We start from the raw sequence: 24606 nt of genomic DNA, 5'->3' as shown, positions 1-24606 counted from the left end.
AGCAGTCAACTACTAAACATCTTGCACCTATATATGTTTTTTCTTTTTTCATGTAGTACTGTATTTCAAGGCGACCACCTTGATTGTTAGGCAGCAACTGGTGTGGATACTTATTTGGCTTGTGAGTTTGATATATATATATATATATATATATATATAATATATAATATATAATATATATATATATATATATATATATATATATAGTACAAGTTGGCCGGCACTCTGCTGACCCAAATATGGGTATATATACCTTGCTCCAGGTGCACTCTGAAAGTGGAGATCACTCCCCTCTATACAAACGTGGCAGGAAAGTCAGCGGCACTCAGGAGTCTTCTTATGAATGAAAAAAAGGTATCTTTATTTCGACGTTTCGGGGCAACGTGACCCCGTCTTCAGGAACACACACAATGATAATACACTACAACCATAAGCTTAAATACCTTAAGTGATGAACGCAGGTGACTCACCCCGTCCTCAGCCAGCCTCAGACCATTCACTTCCGGTTTCAGGTGCTGTGACCGGAAGTGAGTGGTCTGAGGCCGGCTGAGGACGGGGGGAGTCACCTGCGTTCATCACTTAAGGTATTTAAGCTTATGGTTGTAGTGTATTATCATTGTGTGTGTTCCTGAAGACGGGGTCACGTTGCCCCGAAACGTTGAAATAAAGACACCTTTTTTCCATTCATAAGAAGTCTCCTGAGTGCCGCTGACCTTCCTGCCACGTGTGTATATATATGTATATATATATATATATATATATATATATATATATATAATTTTATTTATGTATTTTTCCTGAAATTCCCTGTGGGAGCGCCTCTATTTTTAGACTTTTTGTATGGCCGCCCACAGAGCCCTGTGCTCTATGCGGCGGCACCGGTCGCTGACCACTAGTTATGGCCCTGGCATTGAGTGCAGCCACAACACTTGAAAATGTGCAAATACGTAATCTGTAATAATTAGTAATACCGAATATATTTAGAAGGAGACACCTAGTTTTGAATGGCTTACCCCTTTCCTTGGTCCATGGAAAATTCTTTGACTGGGATTATATAACCCAAAAATGAAACATCCACAATATTTTTTTTGTATTCAAATGGAGATTTGGACGGTCTTCTGAACCATCACAAGCCATCATGTTCTAACAATGTATGAATATGTGTATTATTTATTATTACCAGTTCATAAAGCACATACCGTACATATTCTACAGCGCTTTGCAGAGAATGTTGGACATTCACTTCAGTCCCTGCCCCAGTGGAGCTAACAATCTATATTCCCTAACACATTTACACACACATACAATTTAGGGGTTATTTTTTTTTATCAGGAGCCAATTCACCTACCTATTTTATTTTTGGATTGTTGGAGGAAACCAGAGTACCCAGAGGAAACCCACACAAGCACAGGAAGAACATGCAAACTCTACATAGTTAGGACCGTGGTGTGACTCAAACCTATGACCTCAGTACTGTAAGTCAGTAATGCTAATCTTTACAAAAACTTTGCTGCCCTATATATGTATACATTATACATGTGGGGATTAATGCAATACCTCTAAGTTATGATATAATGAGTTTATATTGAGTCTTGTAACTTTTATTTTATAACTGTTAACTGTAGATGTAGAATTCTGTTATTACAGGGACTCTTAGCTTCTTTATTTCATGTATAATCAATCAACTTGATTAAAAAATAAATAAATACATTGATGGGGAATATTAAATTTTAGTAGCTTTACAGGCCAACCCAAACAAAAGCCATACAAATCACTATAATCCTACCTCAGTGACGTTAAAGATAAATTATTGCCAAGTCCTTGTCTCATGATCAGCCAAGCTGTAAGAATGGCCCATTACCCAGAGCTTCAATTTCTGGAGGACCTGTGTGTGTTTTGCTTTGTTCATGGTAAGCACCAACACACTCTAAAAGCTGCCTCAAACAATGCTATTTACTGCTTGCCTGCCCAGCCTTACCTTTACCACCCCTGATTCAGTGCAGCATACCTTCTGTGTGTTCTGATAGTCACTGAATAATCAGTTTAATGACTCTGCCTTCCTGTGCAGGATGAAAGGAAAACTGCTTCAAATAGCTCTTGAGCAAAGAAAGCTAACAACAGAGTAGAAAACGGATGCTTGTGATGTGCTGCTGAAATGTTTTAGTGTTTGATTTACAAGCATATTGTGGGAAAGAGCTTAGTTTTATTGCGTACAGGAGACTTTAGCAATAATGTTCCGTCTGTGTTGGGATATTTAATAGTGACGTGTTTCTCTTCAAAGTACCTTTTATTATGCTTTAATTTCACCGGATGCTCTGGAAAAATAATCTATTTGTCCATGAGAATATCTGTGAGTAAACTAAAATGAATTGATTCCTTCTGTTGTTTTTTAGAGAAATATGTATATTGTTTAAATACAAGTCACTATTTGCAAATAGAGCAAAGACTATCAACCACATTACTGAATCAAACTGAGGACCTTTTCTTGGTCATTGGTTCCCATTGTATGGGATCTTATCACTTAGAATATAGGCCCTCATTCAGAGGCGGTCTCAAGAAGCGAGCGCTCGCTCTGAATGAGGGCAGCCGCTTGACTTTTCAAGTGCGGCCTCCTGGTCTCTAGCTAAGCTGTGGGTTACCACCCACAGCTTTAGCGACCGACCAGGGTGATGGTTGCGATGGTCAAGACCATCGGGGCTTGCGACGAGACCCTAAGGTTGGGTCTCGGCAACCGCAAGCCCCATGGAGCTTCCTGCTGATTAAGCCAGAAGCTCCCCACTGACATCACTGCTGATGTCAGTGCGGCCGCCCACAAAACGGCAGGCGTTCCTTAAGGAACGCCCCCGTTTGTGAAACCACCCCTCCACCACGCCTACAAAACTGGTCGAGCTGTCGATCAATATCGACAGCCGCCCCCTTTGTAGTGAGCTCCAGAGCTAGAGAATTTCTCTCTCGCTCCGGGGCTTGCGCACGCTGCGTGTTCGCAGGGCCTAAACATCGACCTGGTTGTGAGCGCTCAGCGCTTGCGACTGGGTCTGAATGAGATCCATAGTTACTATCTAACCTTTGACCTAACGTATGAGGTTAGTAATATTAATAGTAAAAATTAAAGGGGAGACAAATTATACTGATACAGTGCAAAACATTAATTAAACGATGAGTGCATTTATCAATATTGTCATGTATAAACCTTTTTAAATAAAATTGTCTTGTCCTGTGTGTGAATTGCCATTTATTGTGTAAGTAGATGTTCCACTTGGGTACTTTGACATGAGATCCTCATGCTTATACGATGTACTTGCTTGCACATAGAAGACAGTGTGCTTCAGAGGGTGTACAAGGGGATATAACTGGCAAGTGCAGTCTTTATGTAAATTAGAATACATAATTAAAGTTTTAATTTAACATAATTATTTAGAGACAAAGTGGGGAGGGCCATGCTCATACAAGCTTACAATCTATAGGAGCTATGGGTGGACACAATGGGAGAAGAGGGCCGAGACTGCAAAGTTTAGTAGGATTGGTAAAACAGAATAAAAAAAATGAGTTTCAAGTAGAGATGTGCACAAGATGTTTTGCCTGTTTTGGTTCTAATGCATCGTCCGGTTTTTGATTTGCCAAACTGCCGTGACTGGTTTCGGTCAGTGACTGTTCTAGGGGTGGGCAAGCAGGGCTATTGCCCGGGGAGCTGTGGCCTGGGGGCGCCACCGCGGTCTCCTCACCGGCTCTATCTAATTAGATGGCGCCCGCCCACTCTTGCCTACTGCAGCACGGCCCGAGCCATCAATCCGGCGACGCCATGATGACCACCACCTCCCTCCCACTGTCTCCCAGAATGCTTTGCAGCACACCACGTAAACATTCTGGGATGCTGGGGAGAGAATTTAAGACCGGGACACAGAGGAGCAGCCTTAGCCTGTTGGGACACACAGGAAGAGGTGTATTGCTAGGGGAACGGGGGGATTAACAGGCGGTGAGTTGTTGAAGGGAGGGGGTCATTACAGTGTGTCATAATAGTGTAAAGGGCAATACAGTGTAACATAATGTCTAAGGCATTACTGTGTGTGACATAATGTATAAGGGGCATTACTGTGTGTGACATAATGTATAAGGGGCATTACTGTGTGTGGCATAATTTATTATAAAGGGCATTACTGTGTGGCATATTGTATTATAAAGGTCATTACTGTGTGGCATATTGTATTATAAATGGCATTACTGCGTGTGGCATAATGTATTATAAAGGGTATTACTGTGTGTGTCATATTGTGTTATAAAGGGCATTACTGTGTGCAGCATACTGTGTAAGGACCATTACTGTGTGTGGGATACTGTGTAAGGGGCATTACTAGTGTTCCCGCTAGACTGTTTTAGCGGGGCACTGCTCCCTGGCCAATTTAGGCCAATTTAAAAGGGCAAAATGCACCCTGCCCTATTAGTGACGCCCCGCTAAAACCCTGCCCTGAGTCTTCCCCACCCGCGGATTGCAGTGTCCTGTGGTGGGAAAAGTTGCGGTGACCGATCACCACTGGGTGAATAAGACACGCAGGGCATCTATTTAACATGGGGGAGAGCTTGGGGGAAGCCCAGCACCTCCATAATTGCTCAAAGTGTGATGAATTGGGGTATTCCACAAGGACACGCCCCCCTCAAGCGGGCACTCCTCCTTTTCAAAAGCAGAGGAACGCCATCTATACAAACATTTTATTTTTTGGGAGGGAGGTGCCAATGGGAACTTTCGCCCTGAGCTCCACAATGTCTAGAATTGGCCCTGGTTTTGGTTTTGTATTTTTTATTTTAAAAAAATGACAAAAAAAAGCTCAACTCACATAATTTGAGCCTTTTTGTTCCTAGAGTATTATTAACCTCAATAACATTAATTTCCAGTCAATCTTGACCACATCACAGCTCACAATATAGTTTTCATCCAGTTTAGGCCAAAAGGTTGCATCGAGCTAGCTGGCTAACTAAGCTTAGCAACAGTAGTGGTTCAGATTTAAGGTAATCCGAATCGCACATCTCTAGTTTTAAGGGCATGCTTGAAGGATTAAAGTCTAATGTTGCAAGGGAGGGCATTCCAGAGGATAGGAGCAGCCTGGGAGAAATCCTGAATGCAAAAGTGGGAAGTGGTGATAAGGGAGGAGGTGAGGCCGTAATCATTAGCAGAGTGAAGACTGCTGGAAGAAGTTTGTGAGAAAATCATTAGCTGGAGATGTAGTGAGGAGCAGTGAGGTTGAGAGCTTTGAAGGTGAGAAATAGGTGTTTGAATTTTAATCTGAGTGGTATAGAGAGAAAGGAAGAGAGGGACTAATGTTGCATACACACGGTCAGACTTCTGGTTGATCAGATAACGATCGTTCAATATCAAACATCCAGCACATGCACCAACCCCCCCATAGACTATAACGAAGCACGATTAACGATTGCGGGTCCCTATAGTAACCAGGCCAACCTGGTCAATATCAACCAGGTTGGCCTGCATGCACGGGCGATGGTCGATATCGACATCAACCATCTGTGCCCGTGATGCGATGACCATTGTCTGAAGGGAGCAGAAACTGGTCGATTTGAACGATAACAATATGATCGTTGTCGTTCAAATCGACCAGGGAAATCTGACCGTGTGTATGCACCATTAGGTATAGAAATGAGAGAAGAAAATGAGGCAGTTAGCAGAGTTGAAGATTAAACTCGAGATGTGACGTGAAGTTAGAAAGGTCAGAGAGGAGCAGATTACAGTAATGAAGGTGAGAAATGATGAGTGCACGAATTTAGGTAAGGACCTGATTCTAGAAATATTATGATGGTGGAAATGGTGTGTGTGTGTTGAAGAATGGTTTTGTAAACAGAAAATGGGATACGTATACATCAGTATCATCGAGTACCATCGGCTCCTCACTCAGAATTACAGCAGCCCTGACCTTACTTAGAAATTGCTAACCTCGTTGCACGAAGTAAGCACTCAAGCTGCGTATGCCTTCGCAGTGGCTAATTTAGGCACGCCCCTATAACTGTGTTCAAACGGACAGGCACGCCTGTGTTTCTCCAACCACTCCCTCGTCAATACCCCCAAACTCTGACTGCCTGTCAATCACTCTGCGATGGCTTACCGTGCTTTGTGTAATCGCAGTGCGATCACAGTGTAGACTTCGCACATGCACCCTGTGATGCATACGCAGTACACAACAATTGGCCGACTGCGTGCACTGTTGCGATCCTTAATGAAACAGGCCCCATGTGCTAAATTCCACAACAGGAATACGTCACCTTTGCATTAGCCCCAAAATTTCTGTTATGCAAGTGGAGATACAACTTACAAAATGCAAGCTTTGATTGTATAGCCTATCAGTACTCCTATACTAGGAACTCAAGCATACACTGTTTAGTATGTGCAGACATTGGGTTCCATGTAGTTGATAGACACCTGTCAGCCATAACTTTAAAACTACTGACAGGTGAAGCGAATAACATTAATATATCCAAGTCCTTGTTAGGTGCCATTGTAACAAGATAATCCAGCAGCATCTGAACAGTCTTTTCTTGAAGTTGATGTGTTGGAATCAGGAAAAATGTGCAAGTGTAAGAATCTGAGCGACTTTGACAAGGACCATATTGTGATGGTTAGACGACTGGGTCAGAACATCACCAAAACCGCAGGTCTTGTGGAGTGTACAGTATACGGTATGTAAGGGACCAGGGTTAGTGCTTACAAAAGTGGTCCAAGGAAGGACAAAACCGGTGAGAAGGGAACAGGGTCATGGGCGCACAAGGCTTATTGATGCACGTGGGAGGCAAAGGCTTGCCTGTCTAGTCCCACAGGAGCTACTGTAGCACAAATCACAGAAAAAGTTAATGCTGGCTCTGATAGAAAGGTGTCAGAACACACAGGGCATGATTCATTACGGATCGCTATTGCGATCGCAGCTGCGATTACACACGCAGTTCTGCTGCGAAAATATACTAATGACTGCAACTGCTCAGCCAGCATAGAGCATAGCTGCTCTCTCACACCCGTAAGACCTCACAATCCTGCGTATACATCGTAACATCGGACTCTCAGTCAGAATTACAGCAGGCATGACCTGTCTCAGAAATTGCAGTGGCTAATTTATGCACTCCCAGGAAACGGCCAGGCACGCCTGAGTTTCTCCAACCACTCCCTCGTCACCATCCCCAAATGCTGACGTCCTATCACTCACTCTGCGATGGCTTTGTATCTGCGTACAGGATCGCAGTGCGATCACAATGCTAACCTGCACACTGCAGTGAATGCGCAGCACACACCATTGGTCGATCTGCGTATGCTGTTGCAATTGCGATCCTTGATGAATCGGGTCCACAGTGCATCGCAATTTGCTGTGTAGCCACCAACCAGTCAGAGTACCCATGTCCCCTGTCCTCTGCCGAAAGCACCTACAATGGGCACATGAGCATTGGAAACCAGGTGGCCTGGTCTGATGAATCACGTTCTCTTTTACATTATGTGGACAGCCAGGTGCATGTGCGTCATTTACCTGGAGAAGAGATAGCACCAGGATGCACTATAGAAAGAAGTCAATGTGATGCTCTGGACAGTGTTCTGCTGGGAAACCTTGGAATGTTATTTTCACATTTACCACCTACCTAAACATTGTTGCAGACAAACTGTATTCTCTAAAGGCACACTGCAAAAATTCATTAGGTATGTTTTGAGGAACATGAGAAAGAGTTAAAGATTGTTGACTTAATCCTCCAAATTTCCCATATATCAATCCAATTGAACATCTGTGGGATATGCTGAAGAAAACAAGTCCGAGCCATGGAGGCCCCACCTCGCACCTTACAGGACTTAAAGGATCTGCAGTTAACGTCTTGGCACCAGATACCACAGTACCCCTTCAGAGGTCTTGTGTAGTCTATGCCTTGATGGGTCAGAGCTGGTTTGGTGACATGAGGGGAACCTATGAAAAATTAGGCATGTGGTTTTACTGTTATGGCTGATGGGTGTATTATGCACTAAATACTAGACCTAGAACATTTCTGTGAAATGGGTTTATGATCTTCTACTCTACTGTTGAACATAATATTAGCTTGAGAACATAAAATATCTCTATATTTACAGTTATGTCCCAATTTTGGGTCCTTATTGAGTGCTCCTGCATCAAAATTCCAAACCCACAATGAGCCTAACCCTGAGTCGACCTCAAAAGGGCACCTAGCATCGTCTATTGGCGATCGCCCGTCTGTGAGTTTATGCAAATGTAGCTACAAACTCCTTCCCTTGTGTAAATCTGTGCGGCCGAATGTGTGAGGTCAGAGGCACCCACTTTTAGTGCCCGAGCATGATGTAATATCGATTGGGGCATCCTTATACGCCACCATCAGTCACACCATCAAAACTTGCGCCAGCCCTTTGGAAGGTGCAATTTCTCCATCTAACACTCCCATAACCAGCCCACTGAATGGACCATTTTTTACGCGCACTAACAACAACCTCCCAGGCACTGCCCAGGAATGCTCCTCACTATTCCGCCAGATTTCTGATACCATCTGTCCTGAACGCAAAACCACCTTTGTACGTACACGGGGCCTGATTCAGAGCCGCTCGTAAGCGGCGGCTCGTTCGCTCCGAGCGATGTTTGCACAACTGCGCATGCGTATGAGTTGTAATACACATGCACGAACCAGTCATTGCGGTCGGAAATTGTGTGCTCGCAAAATAGCGAATGCCTGCTAATTTGAGTGACCGAGTGAGGCGTTTGTGGGTGGTAACAGGGGAAGGTGCTTGAAAACGGGGAGTGGTGATCCGAACGCAGGCGTGCCAATGGTCAAAACAGGCGTTTTAAGGGTGTGCATAATTAACAAAGCATTGGCCACGTCACTTGGTTGTCTTTTAGCCTGAACTGCTCGCATGATTGCAGTAGGAAAATGCTACCACAAGCACTGCGAGCAGTTCATACGCCTTTCGATGTACTCGATTAATCTAATAAATAGCGGAGATGACGTAGGATGCGAGCGGCCAGGGGGCGTTTTTTAAAAAATAGCGAGCGCATGTTTCGTTCGCTCGTTCAGACATAGAGGCGTCAACAGACCGCAAAAAGATAGCGCTCTATTTAAATATCCGGACCCTTTTTCTGAACGAGCGCAAATAACGTCCGGCTCTGAATCAGGCCCACTATGTGTAACGCATGGATCGTAGGGGTTTTCAGAAATGTATGCACAGTTGCAAATAATTGCTCAACTAAATACACATCAGCAGTGCATGCAACTCAGAATCAGGCCCGAAATGTACAGATGTGTCCTCATACATCTAACCTCCTTGCGCGTTAAACAGCCCTTCTAATTGCACCATGCCACGGCGTGACTCTGTAGCGTCTGAGCGTCTCTTTGTGTGACTTTTTACCTTCAAATGATATGCAGCATGTTCTCTGTGTCTCTGTGGGTGTATCTGCATGCGAAATGCTACGTTACAGTTGCTGACACTGTACCGTAGTATTTCGCATGCAGATGCACAGAGGGCCTGATTCAGAGCTGGACGCTATTTGCGCTCGCTCGTTCAGAAAAAGGGGCCGGCTATTTAAATTGAGCGCTCGCTCTTTGCAGTCTGTTGACGCCTATATGTATGAGCAAGCAAACGAAACATGCGCTCGCTATTTTGTAAAGACGCCGCCTGGCCGCTCGCATCATACGTCATCTCCGCTATTTATTAGATTAATCGAGTACATCGAAAGGCGTCTGAACTGCTCGCAGTGCTTGTGGTAGGATTTTCCTACCGCAATCATGCGAACAGTTCAGGCTAAGAAACAACCAAGTGACGTGGCCGATGATGCTGCTTTGTTAATTATGCACGCCTGCGTTCGGATCACCACTCCCCGTTTTCAAGCCCCTTCCCCTGTTACCACCCACAAACGCCTCATCCTGTCACTCAAATTAGCAGGCACTCGCTATTTTGCGAGCGCTCGATTTCTGACCGCAATGACTGGTTGGCGCATGCGCATTACGACCCATACGCATGCGCAGATGTGCGAACATCGCTCGGAGCGAACGAGCGGCCGCTTACGAGCGGCTCTGAATCAGGCCCAGAGAACATAGGCATGCATATCATTTTAATCAGCAGAAGTTGCTTGTGCTAGCTATTCACATCACTGTGTAAATAAGACACATTTGAAGGTAAAAAGTCGCACAAAAGACGCTTGGCACTACCGAGGCACACAGAGCTTTTTGTGTGGCACGACTTGTAGTGCATGGAGGATAGTTGTATGTGGACACATCTGTATATGTCAAGCTGGGTACACACCTGACAGGTATATCGGCACATCGAGTGATCTGCAGATGATTGTTGTTCATACACAATCAATAGATCGGTTAATATATCTGCCAGTGTGAACCCAGCATAAGAATTGCTCCTCCCTTCTTGAATATTCAAGGAGCGACAGAGCCACAAATCTTATATATAAAATTCTATGGTCTGTTTGTTTGTCTGTCCAGTTATGTATTTGGACACTCTGCACTGATTGGGATGAAACTAATGCGAGGTGATTCATTTGGATCCTGGCCAGGTTTAGGGGGGCAGGGTCCTGGTCGGACCTCCCGTTGGTGTACGGTGGGCAGAACTTTGGACTGGGGAGCCTGCTCTGGGCCTTCCACTGGATGGATTTGGACAACACAGTGGCGTAACTAGGGTATTTGGAGCCCAGGGCAAATTTGAAAAGGGAGCCATCCCCCCGATGTGCGCGCCTAAGGCACACGTGTCAAGAAAAAGGGCGTGGTCACTTAAAAATGGGGCGTGTCAACATGACACACCCCTTTATTTTCACGCTGAACATTCCTATCCATATGCACCTTAACCCCAGTAGTACCCCTTATACAGTACCCCCAGTATGCAGTTGTGGTCCCTCTTATGCTGGCCCATAGTAGTGCCCCTTATACAGTATCCCCAGTAGTGGTCCCCCTTATACAGCCCCCAATTAGTTCCCCTTACTCAGTACCCACTAGTGGCCCCCCAAATGCAGTGCCCCATGTAGTGTTCCCCCTTATGCAGTGCCCCCAGTAGCAGTCCCCACAATGCAGTGCGCCCAGTACGGTATCCCCTTATGGTGCCCCCTGTAGTAGTACCCCCCCCTATGCAGTGCCCTTTATATAGTGCGCCCAGCAGTAGTCTTCCCCCCCCCCCCATGCAGTTATCCCGATAGTGGTCCCCTTATGCAGGCACCCAGTAGTGATCTCCCCTATCCAGTGCCCCCTGTAGTGGCCCTTCCTATTATTCCTATTATTGCCCCCAGTAGTGGTCCCCCGAGTGCAGTGCCTCTAGTAGTAGGCCCCTTTTATAATGCCCCCAGTGGTAGTTCCCCCCCCCCAAGTAGTAGTCCCCAGTAGAGGTTCCCCCTCCCAATTAAGTGCCCCCAGTAGTAGCCCCCCCCCAGTAGAGGTCCTCCCAATAATGGTGCCCCCAGTAGTAGCCACCCCTCCCCCGTTGTGCCTCCACGCCCAGTAGAGGTCCCCCCAGTAGTAGCCACCCCCCTCCCCTGTTGTGCCCCCAGTAGTGCAGATAGGTTAAAAAAAATATATATATATATATATATATATATATATATATATTAGGGATGTGCAGGCTCGGATAGGTTCGAGTTTGCACGTGGAGTTCGGATTTTTCCCTCCAAAAAAACGGAACTCAGAAAGAGGCAAAACGTCATCTTGCATGGACGAACATCATCATTCCTGGACAAAAGTCCTGGAATGATGATGTTCATCCATGCAAGATGACGTTTTGCCTCTTTCTGAGTTCCGTTTTTTTGGAGGGAAAAATCCGAACTCCACGTGCAAACTCGAACCTATCCGAGCCTGCACATCCCTAATATATATATATATATATATATATATATATATATATATATATATATATATATATATATATATATATATATATATATATATATATATATATATATATATATATATATATATATATATATATATATATATAAAAATATACTTACCTGAATCCACACTGCTGCTGCTCCGGTCCGCGCCGCCGCTGCCCGCCAGTCCTCCCGGGCTGGCACGCTCAGCATTATGGGACAGATGTCATGACGGAAGCCCGGCTCTTGCAGTGGGTACTGCAGCAGTCAATGAGAGTCTATCTGACTCTCATTGGCTGCTGTTTAACACATGCATCGCCGCCAGTGCTGGCGGCGATGCATGTGTTATGCACAGTCTGAGCCCGCCTCCTAGTGCTATTGGGCAAGCGCTCAGGGGGAGGGAATGGGCTCAGCTGTGAAGCACAGGACCAGCGCTGGAAGCCTAGCGCCGTTCCTGTGTAAATGTGTAGCGCTGACCGCACTCATTGCGGTCGGTGCTACACTGGCTAACTGGGACGGGTGGGACGGTACCGTGGCCGGCGGCGCCCCCCCCCCCGCGCCCCCGGTCCAACGGCGCCCAGGGAACACACCCCGCTCGCCCTGCCCTAGTTATGCCACTGGGACAACATCACATAATAAAACTTAATAACTTGAAGATTTAAACCCAGGCAACGCTGGCTACTTCAGCTAGTATTTACTAAAAATGCAATTCTGCTCTAATGGAAGCAGCACTGAGGTTCGGTGTAATGTCCACATAAAAGCCTTTGCCAGCTGTGGTAATGAAATGCATAGAACTCTCCTCTGGAAGGGCTAACCTGTCTCTTGGGTGGAAGTGCTACACAAGATCTGGCATTGCTTCATGTTTGGTTGGGGTTTCAGGTGGCACAAGCGGTGCAGTGTTTCTCCTGAAGCATAGCAAACTTCTTTCACATAAGCCTTTAATGTTTTTTATTGTTAAGAATTTCTAGTTACTTTTAGTATACTACATTACGGGCCTGATTCAGAGTTGTACGCAGACCTGATGGTTTACATACAAATCCGATTGTTGGAAATCTGCATTCCGCATGTGCAGGTCTCTTCCTGCGATTAAGCGGCTAAGCGTGATTGGCATGCTGGAGCAGTTTGGGGGTGGGAAATGGGTGGCCTAATGCCCCCATTTTCTGGGAGTGGGAAGGCCAGTGTCTGCGTCTTCTGACATAGATTTACTTGCCTTGGCTATGAAATTAAGAGCTCATTCTGATTGACCTCAGATGCACTCAGGTGGTTGCGATGGTAAACCGATTCCGCGTCCCGTATGCAGCACTCGGATCTGTGATGCTGTCATGTGGCGTCTTTTGTCCTCAGACCCCTCCTGCAGCATTAGCATATTTTAGCATTGTTGTTGCGTCCAAATACACAGCAGCTATGCTAATATTGTATCTGTATCAGGCCCTATATCCACAGTATAGAAGTAATATGGTCCAATCTATACACAGACTTGCATAAGTGGGTACCTGTCATTATGTAGATAAGCCTGTTATTCTATATACCCTTTGTTTTTGGTATAAATCTTACTACGCTGTCCGCTGTTTTGGCTCATTGCCTATTCACTCCTAAAGAAATGACCGCACAGTTATTAATTGAAGTATAAATGTTATCATTATTATTATTGCGGATTTCTAAGCCACCACGGTGATCTGCAGGGATTGACTGTGGGGAATCAGGGCATACATAAAATAAGGTAGACAAAATTGAATCCAGACATGAAACAAAAGGTAGTGAGGGCCCTGCTCATGAGAGATCTAACCTTGTAATTGGAAGAGGGCCCAGCTGAAACAAGAGGAACGAGTGGAGCAGGGCGGAGATTGGGACATGTGTGAGTAGTATAGACTAGAGTAGCGTAAGCTCTAATATAAAGACCATTTTTCAGAACGTGTTTAAATTTGAAGGCTCTGGGTGTGTATGGGATAGTCCATAAGTGGGTAGTTACCAGGGATGAGATGAGGCACCAGTCAGAGATACATTTAAGAGCGCAAGAAGGAGAATATTTTGAGCTGAGAAAAGGGTTGGTGTTGAGGGCTTTGTAGGTAAGTAATGAATTGAATTCCGGATGACATGGGGTCACAGTGGCGCTAATTTAGAGATGGATGCTGCTTCGATGGTTCTGTAGATTTCCGATTTATATTTGATCTGCGCATGCACAGGAGACGCCCTACGCAAGTGTAGATCTGGTCCTGCGATATAGGTCACAGTGGATCGAATGCTGCAGCATGATTGACATGCTGCTAGCATTTGGGGATGGCGACGGGGAGCGTTCCAGAAAACAGGGGCATGTCAGCCCCATTTTCTTGGCGCATCAAAGCCAGTGGCTGCATCCTCGGAAGCAGTTTCACTGGCCCTGGCCGCGTGGTTTTGCCAAACATCTTGAGTATCTTCAGGATGGCGTCTTTGGATGCAGCCAGCGGATCTGAGGAAGACAAGATAGGGGCGTCTTTTTACTGAAGACCCCACCTGCTGCATTAGCATATATACACAGATCCTCTGCGTCTGAAGTCGCAGCATCGATCCACACTGTGTCCTTCTCGGAATCAGACCCAGTGTAGGGATTTGCAGATGAGAGCATAGAATTTAGGGGTTTGGAAATCAGTGCACATTGCTGGATATTAATCCTCGGTTGGGAAGGCAAACCCTCTGACGAGGTGGCATAAAAACCCACACACACCATATGTGACTTCTTTTTGTTGTACTGCATTTAATAGTTGACACCTCTTTCTGCCTCTGAATACTTTGTATATATACTGTATACATCACACATGTAGCATATTCTAACATTTCTTTTTTGGCTTCTTTTTTTTTAACAAGCTTTTTGAAAGATTACCCAATTACTACATCCTTCAAAGAAAGTTATTGCAGCTTCAGGATCGGATCAGCCATCTTCTTGGTGGCCTAGAAATAGTGCATATCGAGGAGTTTCAGCCAATGTTGTCTATGGAGGAGCATTACTCTCTGCTAGAGACCTTTTGTAACAAGCTGCTAAACAGGAGAGTGCCCATCCACCCACGCAGCCTGCGCGGCCTGCAGATGATTCTCGAAAGGTGAGTGATGGACAATGGATTTTATGTACATGATTTTTAGCTATTGCATACATCACATATTTATAACAGCAGGAAGAATACATAAGAAGACTAGTAACATAATAATGTGTCAAAAATTCCTGTATAAAACAATGCATTTCTAAGTAAAAAAAAAAGTTAAATCAACCTCTGCAGGATATACAGTAAACTTAGGGCCTGTTTCAAAGTTGTACAGTATTGCAGAGCTGCAGGGAAGTGGCTGTGCAATACCGTACAACTAATATGCTAATACAGAAGGAGGCGTCTGGTGTAAATGGATGCCTCCTGATCAGAGGTGTCCCCATACCTGGTGACACCCGGTGCGCACTTCATATTCCCCTTGCACGGTGGAGCCGCCTGCACCAGAAAATGGGGAATGGTCTATTTTAAAGGGGGTGTGGCCTCACGGGAAATCCCCCCCCCCCCTGGAAGTTAGTGCCTGCACTGCTGGCTCCTCCTCTGTGACAGTGTCACTGTCTCCTACTCTGCGACACCCGGCACCTGTCACTGAGGAGGAGCCGGCATTTTGGTGTCACCCCCTCCGAGGGTGACATCTGGTGCAGCTCGCACCCACGTAGCAAAGCCACTGCTCCTGACCGCATCACAGAACCTAGTGATGTGTCCTAAGACTAATTATCAGATTTTCTGCGTGACCCTGAGGTTTCTCAGATTGCCCTCGGCAGCTCCACAGCCCGTTCGGAAGACACATATCCTGGCTTTGGCACAGAAAAAAGGACGGCACATAGAAGAGAAGATGTGCGGAGATGCCACTCATGCCCCGTAGCGTACTTGGGATCAGGATCAGACATTGCAGCATAGATGCGACTCCAGCAGTGGCGGCATACTTTACAATAGCAGCAGAAAGGTGGCAAGTGTAGGGGGGGGGGGGGCACATGAACAGCAGTATGCCTGGTTACCTTACAATAGCGGCGGCTGGGTTAGGAACGGGGGGGAGGGAGGGCACTGGGTCAGCGGGAGTAGCCAGCAGTCAGCACTGCAGTAGGTGGCCCAGGATATGCATATACCCTGGGCACCTCTGATTGGCTGCTGGCAGAGAAGGGGGCGGAGAGAACAGGAAGACAGCTGCTCGCTCTTCTCCCCTAACAGCACTACTTATGCCATCCTGAGATGTTGAATGACGTACTAGCAGAGGAACAGAAAGCTTTCCGTTCTTTTATGAATTGCACTCACCATACATATGTATGGTGATGTGATACATACAGGAGCAGGTGCCCCGCTGGAGAAGTAATAAGCTTCTCCTATGGTACCTTGCACTACGAATAACATGAAGATAAACAGGAAACTTCACTACTTCATGAATAGACCCCTAATTAATTATTCCAAGGATAACCAAATCTTTTCTTGCCTGGGCTAAACATAACTAACAGAAGAAAATGTTTGAGAGTAATGTTCCTTTAATGTCTGGTGTTATTACAAAACCCATGTTTCCCTATTGCTTTTGAATATAGTGATCATTTTGTGCCACGATTACATGAAATGGGACATTTCAGCATTTCGGCTGTGTGTGATCCAGCATCCCTGCAATGGTTTCTTCTGACTCACGCACAGAAAGCAAGAGAGAAGTTAAAAAGAAAAGCTGAGTAAGTGGTGTTCCTCTGTCACTCGAAAAACAATGTTGGAATGTAGGTTTTTGCCTGAGCTAATAAATAACTCACTTATTTTATAGAGGTTCAGTACCTGTGTCCAAGCTTCCTGCTCCTATGTATGTCACTACAGGAACCCAGTACTATCTATTGCTGTTACTTGGACACAGTGTGACTGATGTAGACTGGGATGTATTTTATGTCAAAGGCTCAGGTGTAAAATGCATCTGAAGAATAGACAATTGTGTGTATATGCAGAGCCAGATCTGCAACAGTAATCTGTGCCCCAGGCTTATGCTAGGAGAAAACGGTAGCATAAGTGCTTTGGTGACTCTAGAAGTAACAAAAGCATAGAGATGTTGAACAGTGTCAGTAATAAATGCTGAAGTCACGTTCCCCAATTTGTACACAGGGCCTGATTCAGACCCGGACGCTAAGAAGTGTTCCTCGTAGCTGCCGATGGTTCGCATTGTGTGTATGCATCGCAGTGCGCGTGCGCGAGCCAGTCACTGCGATCGGGAGTCGTGCGCTCGTAGCAAAGACTGAGCGCTACCTTGAGTGACATATAGTGCCGTTTGTGGGTGGTAGCAGGGGAAGATGCTTGTGAACGGGGGAGTGGTGGTGCGAACCCAGGCGTGTCTGGGCGTCAAAACGGCGTTTAAAGGGCATGCATAATTAGCGTGGAGGCGTCATTGAACACGTCACCTGGTTGTATTTCAGTCAGTAGTGATCGCAGTGCTTGCGGCGGGGTAGGGGCTACCTCAAGCGCTGCGTGCAGTTCCGATGGCTCTCGATGTCAATCATACACTTCCTGGAGATGATGTGTGTTAAGAAAGGAAAGTGGGCGTCTTTATACACCTGCGTTTGCTTACTGCCGTCGCTCTCGAAGACATAGAGGGCGTCCTTATGCCACACAGTGCGATCGCGGAATTTGCATACCCAGCCCCTATTGGCAGCGAGCGATTGCGGCTTAGCGTCCGGGTCTGAATCAGGCCCACAGTACAATACTGTAATGAGGTATCTGGACAGTGCTATTAATAAATGTGAAAGTCTGATTTACACAGGTAAAATACAATTAAATAGAGACACAAATTCAGAATAAAAGTACAAATTAAATTTTATTCAAATATACATGGTTTTCCCCTTTTCAAAAATGAAATAGGAATATATGTAACTACTGCTGTCCAAATGGAAATATCAAGGAAGGTGATTGCACCTTCATATAATATAGCGGCCACACTAATGATTATATAGTATAAGTGGACGGGGTCCAGATGCAATCAGCTAATCAGGTGGCCACTCATCCTTATAATAAGTGCTTATATTGCACCAGGGTTGGAGCATCCAGAAGAGATTCTTCTCCAGACAGGGGCATATCTGTCTGAGCCAGGTCTACCTCATGAACACGCCATTACGGCACTCTGCTTATCCATGCATGCTTCTCTTCTCTTCTCCTTCCACCTCTCTAAGCCTAAAGGTACATATACACTAACAGATAGTGGAATGACAGTACAATTAAAACATCGTAATCGTACAGTCGTTCCCTATACACTGCAGTGCCTACACTGAACGGTATGTCGTTCAGTGCAGGCAACCTCCTTCATCCCTGAACATTGTCAATTTGTCGTTATCGGCAGTGTGACCAGCATGTTCAGGCGATGATTGATGTCGGAAACGATCAGCAGGAGCGCGTGTTGCTGGTCGTTTCCAACATTTTCATGCCCGATTTGTGCACGATTAACGAGCGATTGAACGATAACATTATCGTTCTATCACTCATTTTATTCGCCAAGTTGATACCCGCCTTAAGGCATCAGACTTGCCAATCTGCATTTGGACAGAAGCACAAGTCTTGTTTTGTGTATACAGAGATGCGAATTTAATGCAAAATAATAAAACACATATGTCCAACCCTACATCAAACCCAGCAGGCACTATAAACATTCGGTTCCTAGCCCTGATCAGCTCTATGATCGCTGCTCATACACTGGCTGGAATATGCCAGCTCACATACTGCTAATCATAAAGTGCCACAATGCCACATGAGTAAGACCCATTAAAGCTTATCTTATTGCTGTATGGTATAGGTGCAGGCACGGGAGAAGCTTCTCTTCTCTCTTTCATTTTAATTTTCTTTCTTTTTCTTTTTTGTTATATATATTGCATGGTTATTTAATAATATAAGGTGGATTTGATCATCATGTGGTATGTATAGTATTATTGTGGAATAGATGTCCTAATTGAGTTATATTGCTAGCATACAGTATATCTGCTTAGGACTGAGCTGTACCAAAATAATTATGCTTTATGATGTGTGATATCTCTATACAAATGGGAAGCTATTTAGTAGTACAATGTTAATTTAGAGGTATGTATGTATTGTCTAAATGTGTACCACATTATTTTGTGTCTATATACTTGTCATGACAGTTTATCTGCATTGTATTATGCTATTGTTATTGTTACTACTGGGTGTTGGTATTATGTAAATTCCTCAATTTAAAAAAAAAAAAAACTCTTATCTTGCTGGATAATAATGAGGGCCCGAGCAGGGTGCTGTTAGATAACTGCGGCCAACAAGAAAAATGTAGGTTATATGTCACACACTAGTTGTACAAGCAAAGAAATCAATTTTCTTTCATATAAAACAGTAAAACGTTTCTAACAAATTACATTTATATTACTAGCCCCCCTCCCTCCCCATAGCAAAATATCAAATACACTGATATAGACTAATAATTTGTGCCCTGACACTGGCACATGATGAAGTTGTGAGAATTGGTAATGCCCGCAGGCATACATAAAGCCCTTATTATGGTAACTAATATTGGACATGAGCTGAATATTTGAATCCAAAACTGAAATATTTTATCCCCACTGTTTAACAGGTTAAAAGTAGTAGAACAAGAGCTGACCAGAGCATGCAAGGACAGAGCGTCCCTTAGCCGGTTATATAAGGAGCCCAGTGTATCAAGCATACAGATGATTGACTGCTGCCGACGACTGATTGAAGAGCCATTGCCCTACATGGAAGGCATGCATATGTGTGTCTCTCATTACTACTCTGTGCTGCAAGATGGAGACTTGTGTATTCCCTGGAATTGGAAGAGCTGATACACAGTGTATTATATCCCTAGCTACAGCGAGCGACAATCAGCCAAACTGTACAGATCTGTATTATCCAAACCTCAAGATTATAATTTTCTGCACATTTCTAGAAAGTCAGTCAGAGCACTTAACATAAACAATACCACAAAATCTCGGTGGCTCTGAGAAAGGAATGACCATTCGCAGTGTCCTTATAACCTGTGCATGATATGACTCGGGAACCCATTGCAAAGCACAAGTGATAATGTCATGTTCTTCCTATGCAGAACAAGTACAAGGCTTCCAGGTCCAGACCCCAGAATGTTCTAAATATGTATTATTGTCATTTAATAAAGTACACAAGTAGGGCATGACCCAGTGGCCAATGAGCAGTTATGTTGCTCTAAATATTACTTCAAGGAAACTGTTTGTGACATAGCTCGTTATTGGACACTGCCTCACATTTGTGGTAAATGTAGCTTATAGAGAATTTAGGTTCCACAGTTAAAATATATGAATGTTCACAAATTAGATGATTCCAAACGTGTTGTCAGTAACCTCTATTTTCAGGGACTGATGAATCCAATCACGCTTGTCAGTGAGCCATGAAAATTGGTAGAGGCAAATGGAATTGTTTAGCCATACAGCCACACCGATAGCTGTCCAAACAAAATAGCCCTCTCGCAAAGTTTTGTTTTCTCTCATTATTTCTGATTTTCTTTGATAACTTACATAATGTTTTGAAAAAAGGTTAAATTACATCTTTAGTGCAGCATTCAACATTATAATGGTTTTGGAGGTTTCTTTTTTTTTTATGGTTCTGGAATGCTAAATATTTGTTTATTGCTGTGTGTACTGCAGGCACAAGTCCACACTGAAAATATTTGTAATAAAACAGATCACGGGAGAAACTGTTTTCTAAAACACACAACACTTCTTGTTTATACAATTGCTATTACTGTCGGCACTGAATTCAGCAACCCACCGGCACACAGACCACATGTGGAACATTTTTTTAATGGCAAGCTAAAGGTTCAGAAGATTGAGCTACTAGAACCAATATGTAAGTTACAAGTTGCAGACTTAAATTTAGGCCTCAAGTTGTTTTTTTGTTTTTGTTAAAAGAGTAATTTATTTATTCAGTTACAGATCGCTAATAATACCGATAAGCCTAATCTGACCGATTTACCAGTGGGCTCTGTCGGTGTATTGGTTTTGCCAGCTGCACTAACTCTTTGATTGAAACTGTTCTCACTGCTTCCCCCACTTTATAGTTGTGTGTTTTTACATTTAGTGTGTTTTTCTATATTTAAAAATATGCACAGTTCATTTGTTGGTCCCATTATTATTATTAATCATCCTACATATATATAATATAAATGTAGAATTGGCACATTGATTTTTACGACGTTTCAACCAGCACACAATTTGCAAAAGATTTCCGACCCCTGCCATATATAGTCACAAGACTAAATCCAAACCCTATTAATGAGAAGTATAAATGATGAGATTTTAATTGCAATACAGACACTGTGAACGATTACTTGTGCACTAAAAAGAAAATCAGAATTTGTACTGTAATATGTTGTACCCATCCCAAGATTGATAAAATCCTGAATTGTTCTTGTAGGGGTTGAATTGGACTCTGCCCTCACCTGGGCAGAAATGACAGCATAATGGATTTGTATAACATATATAGTTGGAAACCATTTAATAGAGCTTCCAGGGACCCTTTCTGCTGAGAGTGCATCTAAACATTACATGTGTGATACAGTCCTGGTGGACATCAGAGTCTACATTTGATCATAATGTACTGTAGTTCTTTGCATTTTAAATGCTCCTCATTAAATATTAACTTATAAAACCTGGGGACTAAGAATAGATGATGAACTTACATCTAACGTGACTTTCAATTTTTCTTTTACTGTACATCTTGTCTATACTGAGACACTGGAATATTTCCATTGGGAAAAATAAGAAGAGGTGGCTGGAATCTACTTTTAGTTGTGGGTTTATGATGTATTTGGACAATTATTACTACAGTATTCCTAATACTTCTGAATTGTGTTCATAGTTGTAAAAACACACTTTAACCATATATCTCTGTTTTTCTGCCCCACCTTGATATGTTACCCCTGAAATAGTGTTCTATTTTTTAAAAGGGTTGCTTCATGGGAAGTCGCAGTTACAGTGACAATACATATATGCCAACCCAGAGGTTACTTATGTAAATGCACATTTTTTTTATGTGAGAGTATTTAAATAAAATTGAATAATGTTATTTTGTTGTTTCCTAGTTATTACTTGGTCTTATGTAATTATTCTACTATCAATAATTTTGCAAATTGTTTACATGAAATTGACTTTTACAAAACATTAACGGTTCATTATTTTTGTGTGAAAGTAGCTTTTTTCCAGGCATTGTTTTGTTGAAAACCAGTTGACTTATCTTCTATTATTTGTCAGCAAGATATTCTCAATAGTACTCTAGTTCTACTGTACTCTGCTTAACACACAGTTCAAGGCTGAATTCTCCTTTATAGATTGCAGCAGATGTATGGCGTATTTTGTAGCTTCTGTGTGTAGAGTATGGACAGAGTAACTGTAATGCCATCAGCGTTGTATGTAACTTTTTCTTTATATGAACCCCTCCCTTTCTAAAGGGCTGCAGCCATAGATCTGATATCATTGCTGTACTCTCAGAGCATGCTGCTAATCACGATCAGTGACCTTCAGAAAGCAATGGGGTGTCCTTTTGGACTCTCACATCCTGAGCAAATAAACAGCTGTCTCTGGTGTTTCACTGCAGAATGCAGATATTCTGGCATTATTAATAAGCACAATTAATGTGCCCTTCATTGATGACACACACACACACATACACTGCTCTCCAATGAGCACACCTACAATTGTCTCTCAGGAGACACCTCCACAAAGCAGGAGTGTGCCCAGGTTTGCAGTAAAGCTGAAGAAGTGCACTGTGCACAAACATCCCATCAAAGTCCAGCTTCCTATCACAAGCAAAAAAAAAAAAAAGTCATTTGGAGTGGGACAATGAAAAAAAATGCTATTTGGAATGGGACACTTAATGGAGGATAGCTGTAGTTGAATGTCAGCGTTTTGCAGGTTATAACAGTGTGTATGCACTTGCCGATGCCGGGTCCCGACGCTAATGAGGATGGTACACACTAGACATCATCTTGTGTGTACCTGGTATAATGGATTATGCCAATCAGCAGCTGAGAACACCCGCACCACCAAGGCCATGTAATAATGTGCCTGAAAGTAAGCTCGAAGGGTCTCCTATTTCTCGGTTGCCTCTAGGAATGCCAGGGGTCGCTGGGCAGTAAAATCAAGTAAGTGAATTAAACTGTAACCCCCCCGCCACAGACCCTCCATAGTGTAAAAGGATTAGCCACTTCCCCCTCCTAAAAGTCTAGGTTGCACAAAAACAGGAGGTAATTCGATTTGTAAGCATTAAGGCAGCATTTATGACGTAAAATATGCCAAAGGCGTCTAGTCATTCGTAGGGGATGTCACGAACCGCTGGTGGTACCTCCTAATCGTGGATGTGAAGAAAGTACTATAGAGCCATTGTGGGTAAAAACTGATTGTAGAGACGTGTTAGCATAGATTTCTTGATCTTGTAGCCTAAAACATAACTTTTAATGTAATCTATAAGGGATAATTTACAAATCTGTTACTGTGGTGTTACATCAACCTTCAGCCTGACTATTGATCCTTTGCGAAATAGAGTGCTGTATGCTCATACTGCTCCATATTTTGGGTTAATACACATATTTACTGCAATTTTGCCAGTGTTATTACATCAGACTGTGTACAAAGTAATATTATTGCAGTCAGGCACCTTTGCAATTGGATATGTGAGACTAGGTAATCTTGACTTATCCTCTACCAACACAGCTTCACTCCCCTCCTCGTCTATACTCACACAGGTCTAAGACCTCTCATACTAGCTGAGGATCAGCCCCTGGCTCTGCTTTTGTGGGTTGGAAGCTAGCTTTCCCCAGTTATGGTGTGGGACTGCACTTGGACAAAAGATCAGATGCCAGGCACCCAAATTGGGCATAGACGTCGTTGCTATTACTAGGACAACAGAACCAGAAACCAGATTTGGAATATTGTAGAACAAAGTGACATATTTTATGACAATCAGACAGGGCAGTTGTGCAGATTCTTGCTGGTATGTAGTAGCTCTGGTATGCAGTATCCTGTATCTTAACATTGGTACCCTTTTAAGCCAATCATAGGTGATTAAAGTACTCTAAGGGGGAGCTATATCAAATCTAGTAAAGATGACAAGTGGCCATAGCAATTAATCAGCTTTTATCTTTATTAAGTACATTCTATAAAGCGATTACTAGAAGCTGATTGATTGGTTGCTATGGATATTATCTCCACCTGACCTCTTCACAAGGTGCGCTCTCACTATGAATCACAGTGCAATTACATGTATTTACATGCTTACACTTCTGGTTATAAATTGCATTTTTTTTTGTCAATATAATACAAAAATGTCTTCATAGGATGTAATTACAACTAGCATTCTTGTTTCTGGTAAAGCCATCAGCAATCATTCTGTTTTGAAACATTATTGACAAGTTATGGGATATAAAAGAAATGTAAAAGTGTTTAATAGAATTGATAATAATATATCTCCTTCTTTTGAATTTATTAAAATCTGTCCTTCTTTGCATCCAAGTCTTCTTGCTGAGGTATAGCTTTATGTGGCAGGTACAGTTTTATGTAGCTATTCTTTTTTTTTAACCATAATTTTTATTCAAGGAAATGAAGAATACAATGACATTCACAACACATTGTGAAATATATAAGAACATCAATACAGTTGAAGTCATATCCATATCGCATAAGACAACATAAACCTTCACCTTACATTTTCATGTAAATTTTTAAATGAATAAAATAAACCAGAACAAAACAAAAATACACAAAAAACAAAAGGAG

At 43.3% G+C, this 24606-nt stretch overlaps 1 protein-coding gene across 3 annotated transcripts in view; it reads left to right on the top strand.

Moving 5' to 3' along the window:
- The window catches only part of TCAIM (T cell activation inhibitor, mitochondrial), a 94625-nt gene extending 72724 nt beyond the window's left edge, over positions 1-21901 (top strand). For all 3 annotated transcript variants that reach the window (XM_088462774.1, XM_088462775.1, XM_088462776.1), the window contains 3 exons: positions 14679-14911; positions 16399-16530; positions 19422-21901. In XM_088462774.1, coding sequence (XP_088318900.1) covers positions 14679-14911; positions 16399-16530; positions 19422-19647 — 591 coding nt within the window. In that variant the 3' untranslated portion in view covers positions 19648-21901. The remainder of the gene's footprint in view (positions 1-14678; positions 14912-16398; positions 16531-19421) is intronic.
- Positions 21902-24606: the final 2705 nt, after the last annotated feature.

Source organism: Taudactylus pleione, unplaced genomic scaffold (assembly GCF_031769625.1).
Source record: "Taudactylus pleione unplaced genomic scaffold, aTauple2 ptg000053l, whole genome shotgun sequence".
Lineage (NCBI taxonomy): Eukaryota > Metazoa > Chordata > Amphibia > Anura > Myobatrachidae > Taudactylus > Taudactylus pleione.
This window is presented reverse-complemented; position numbering and strand designations above follow the sequence as displayed.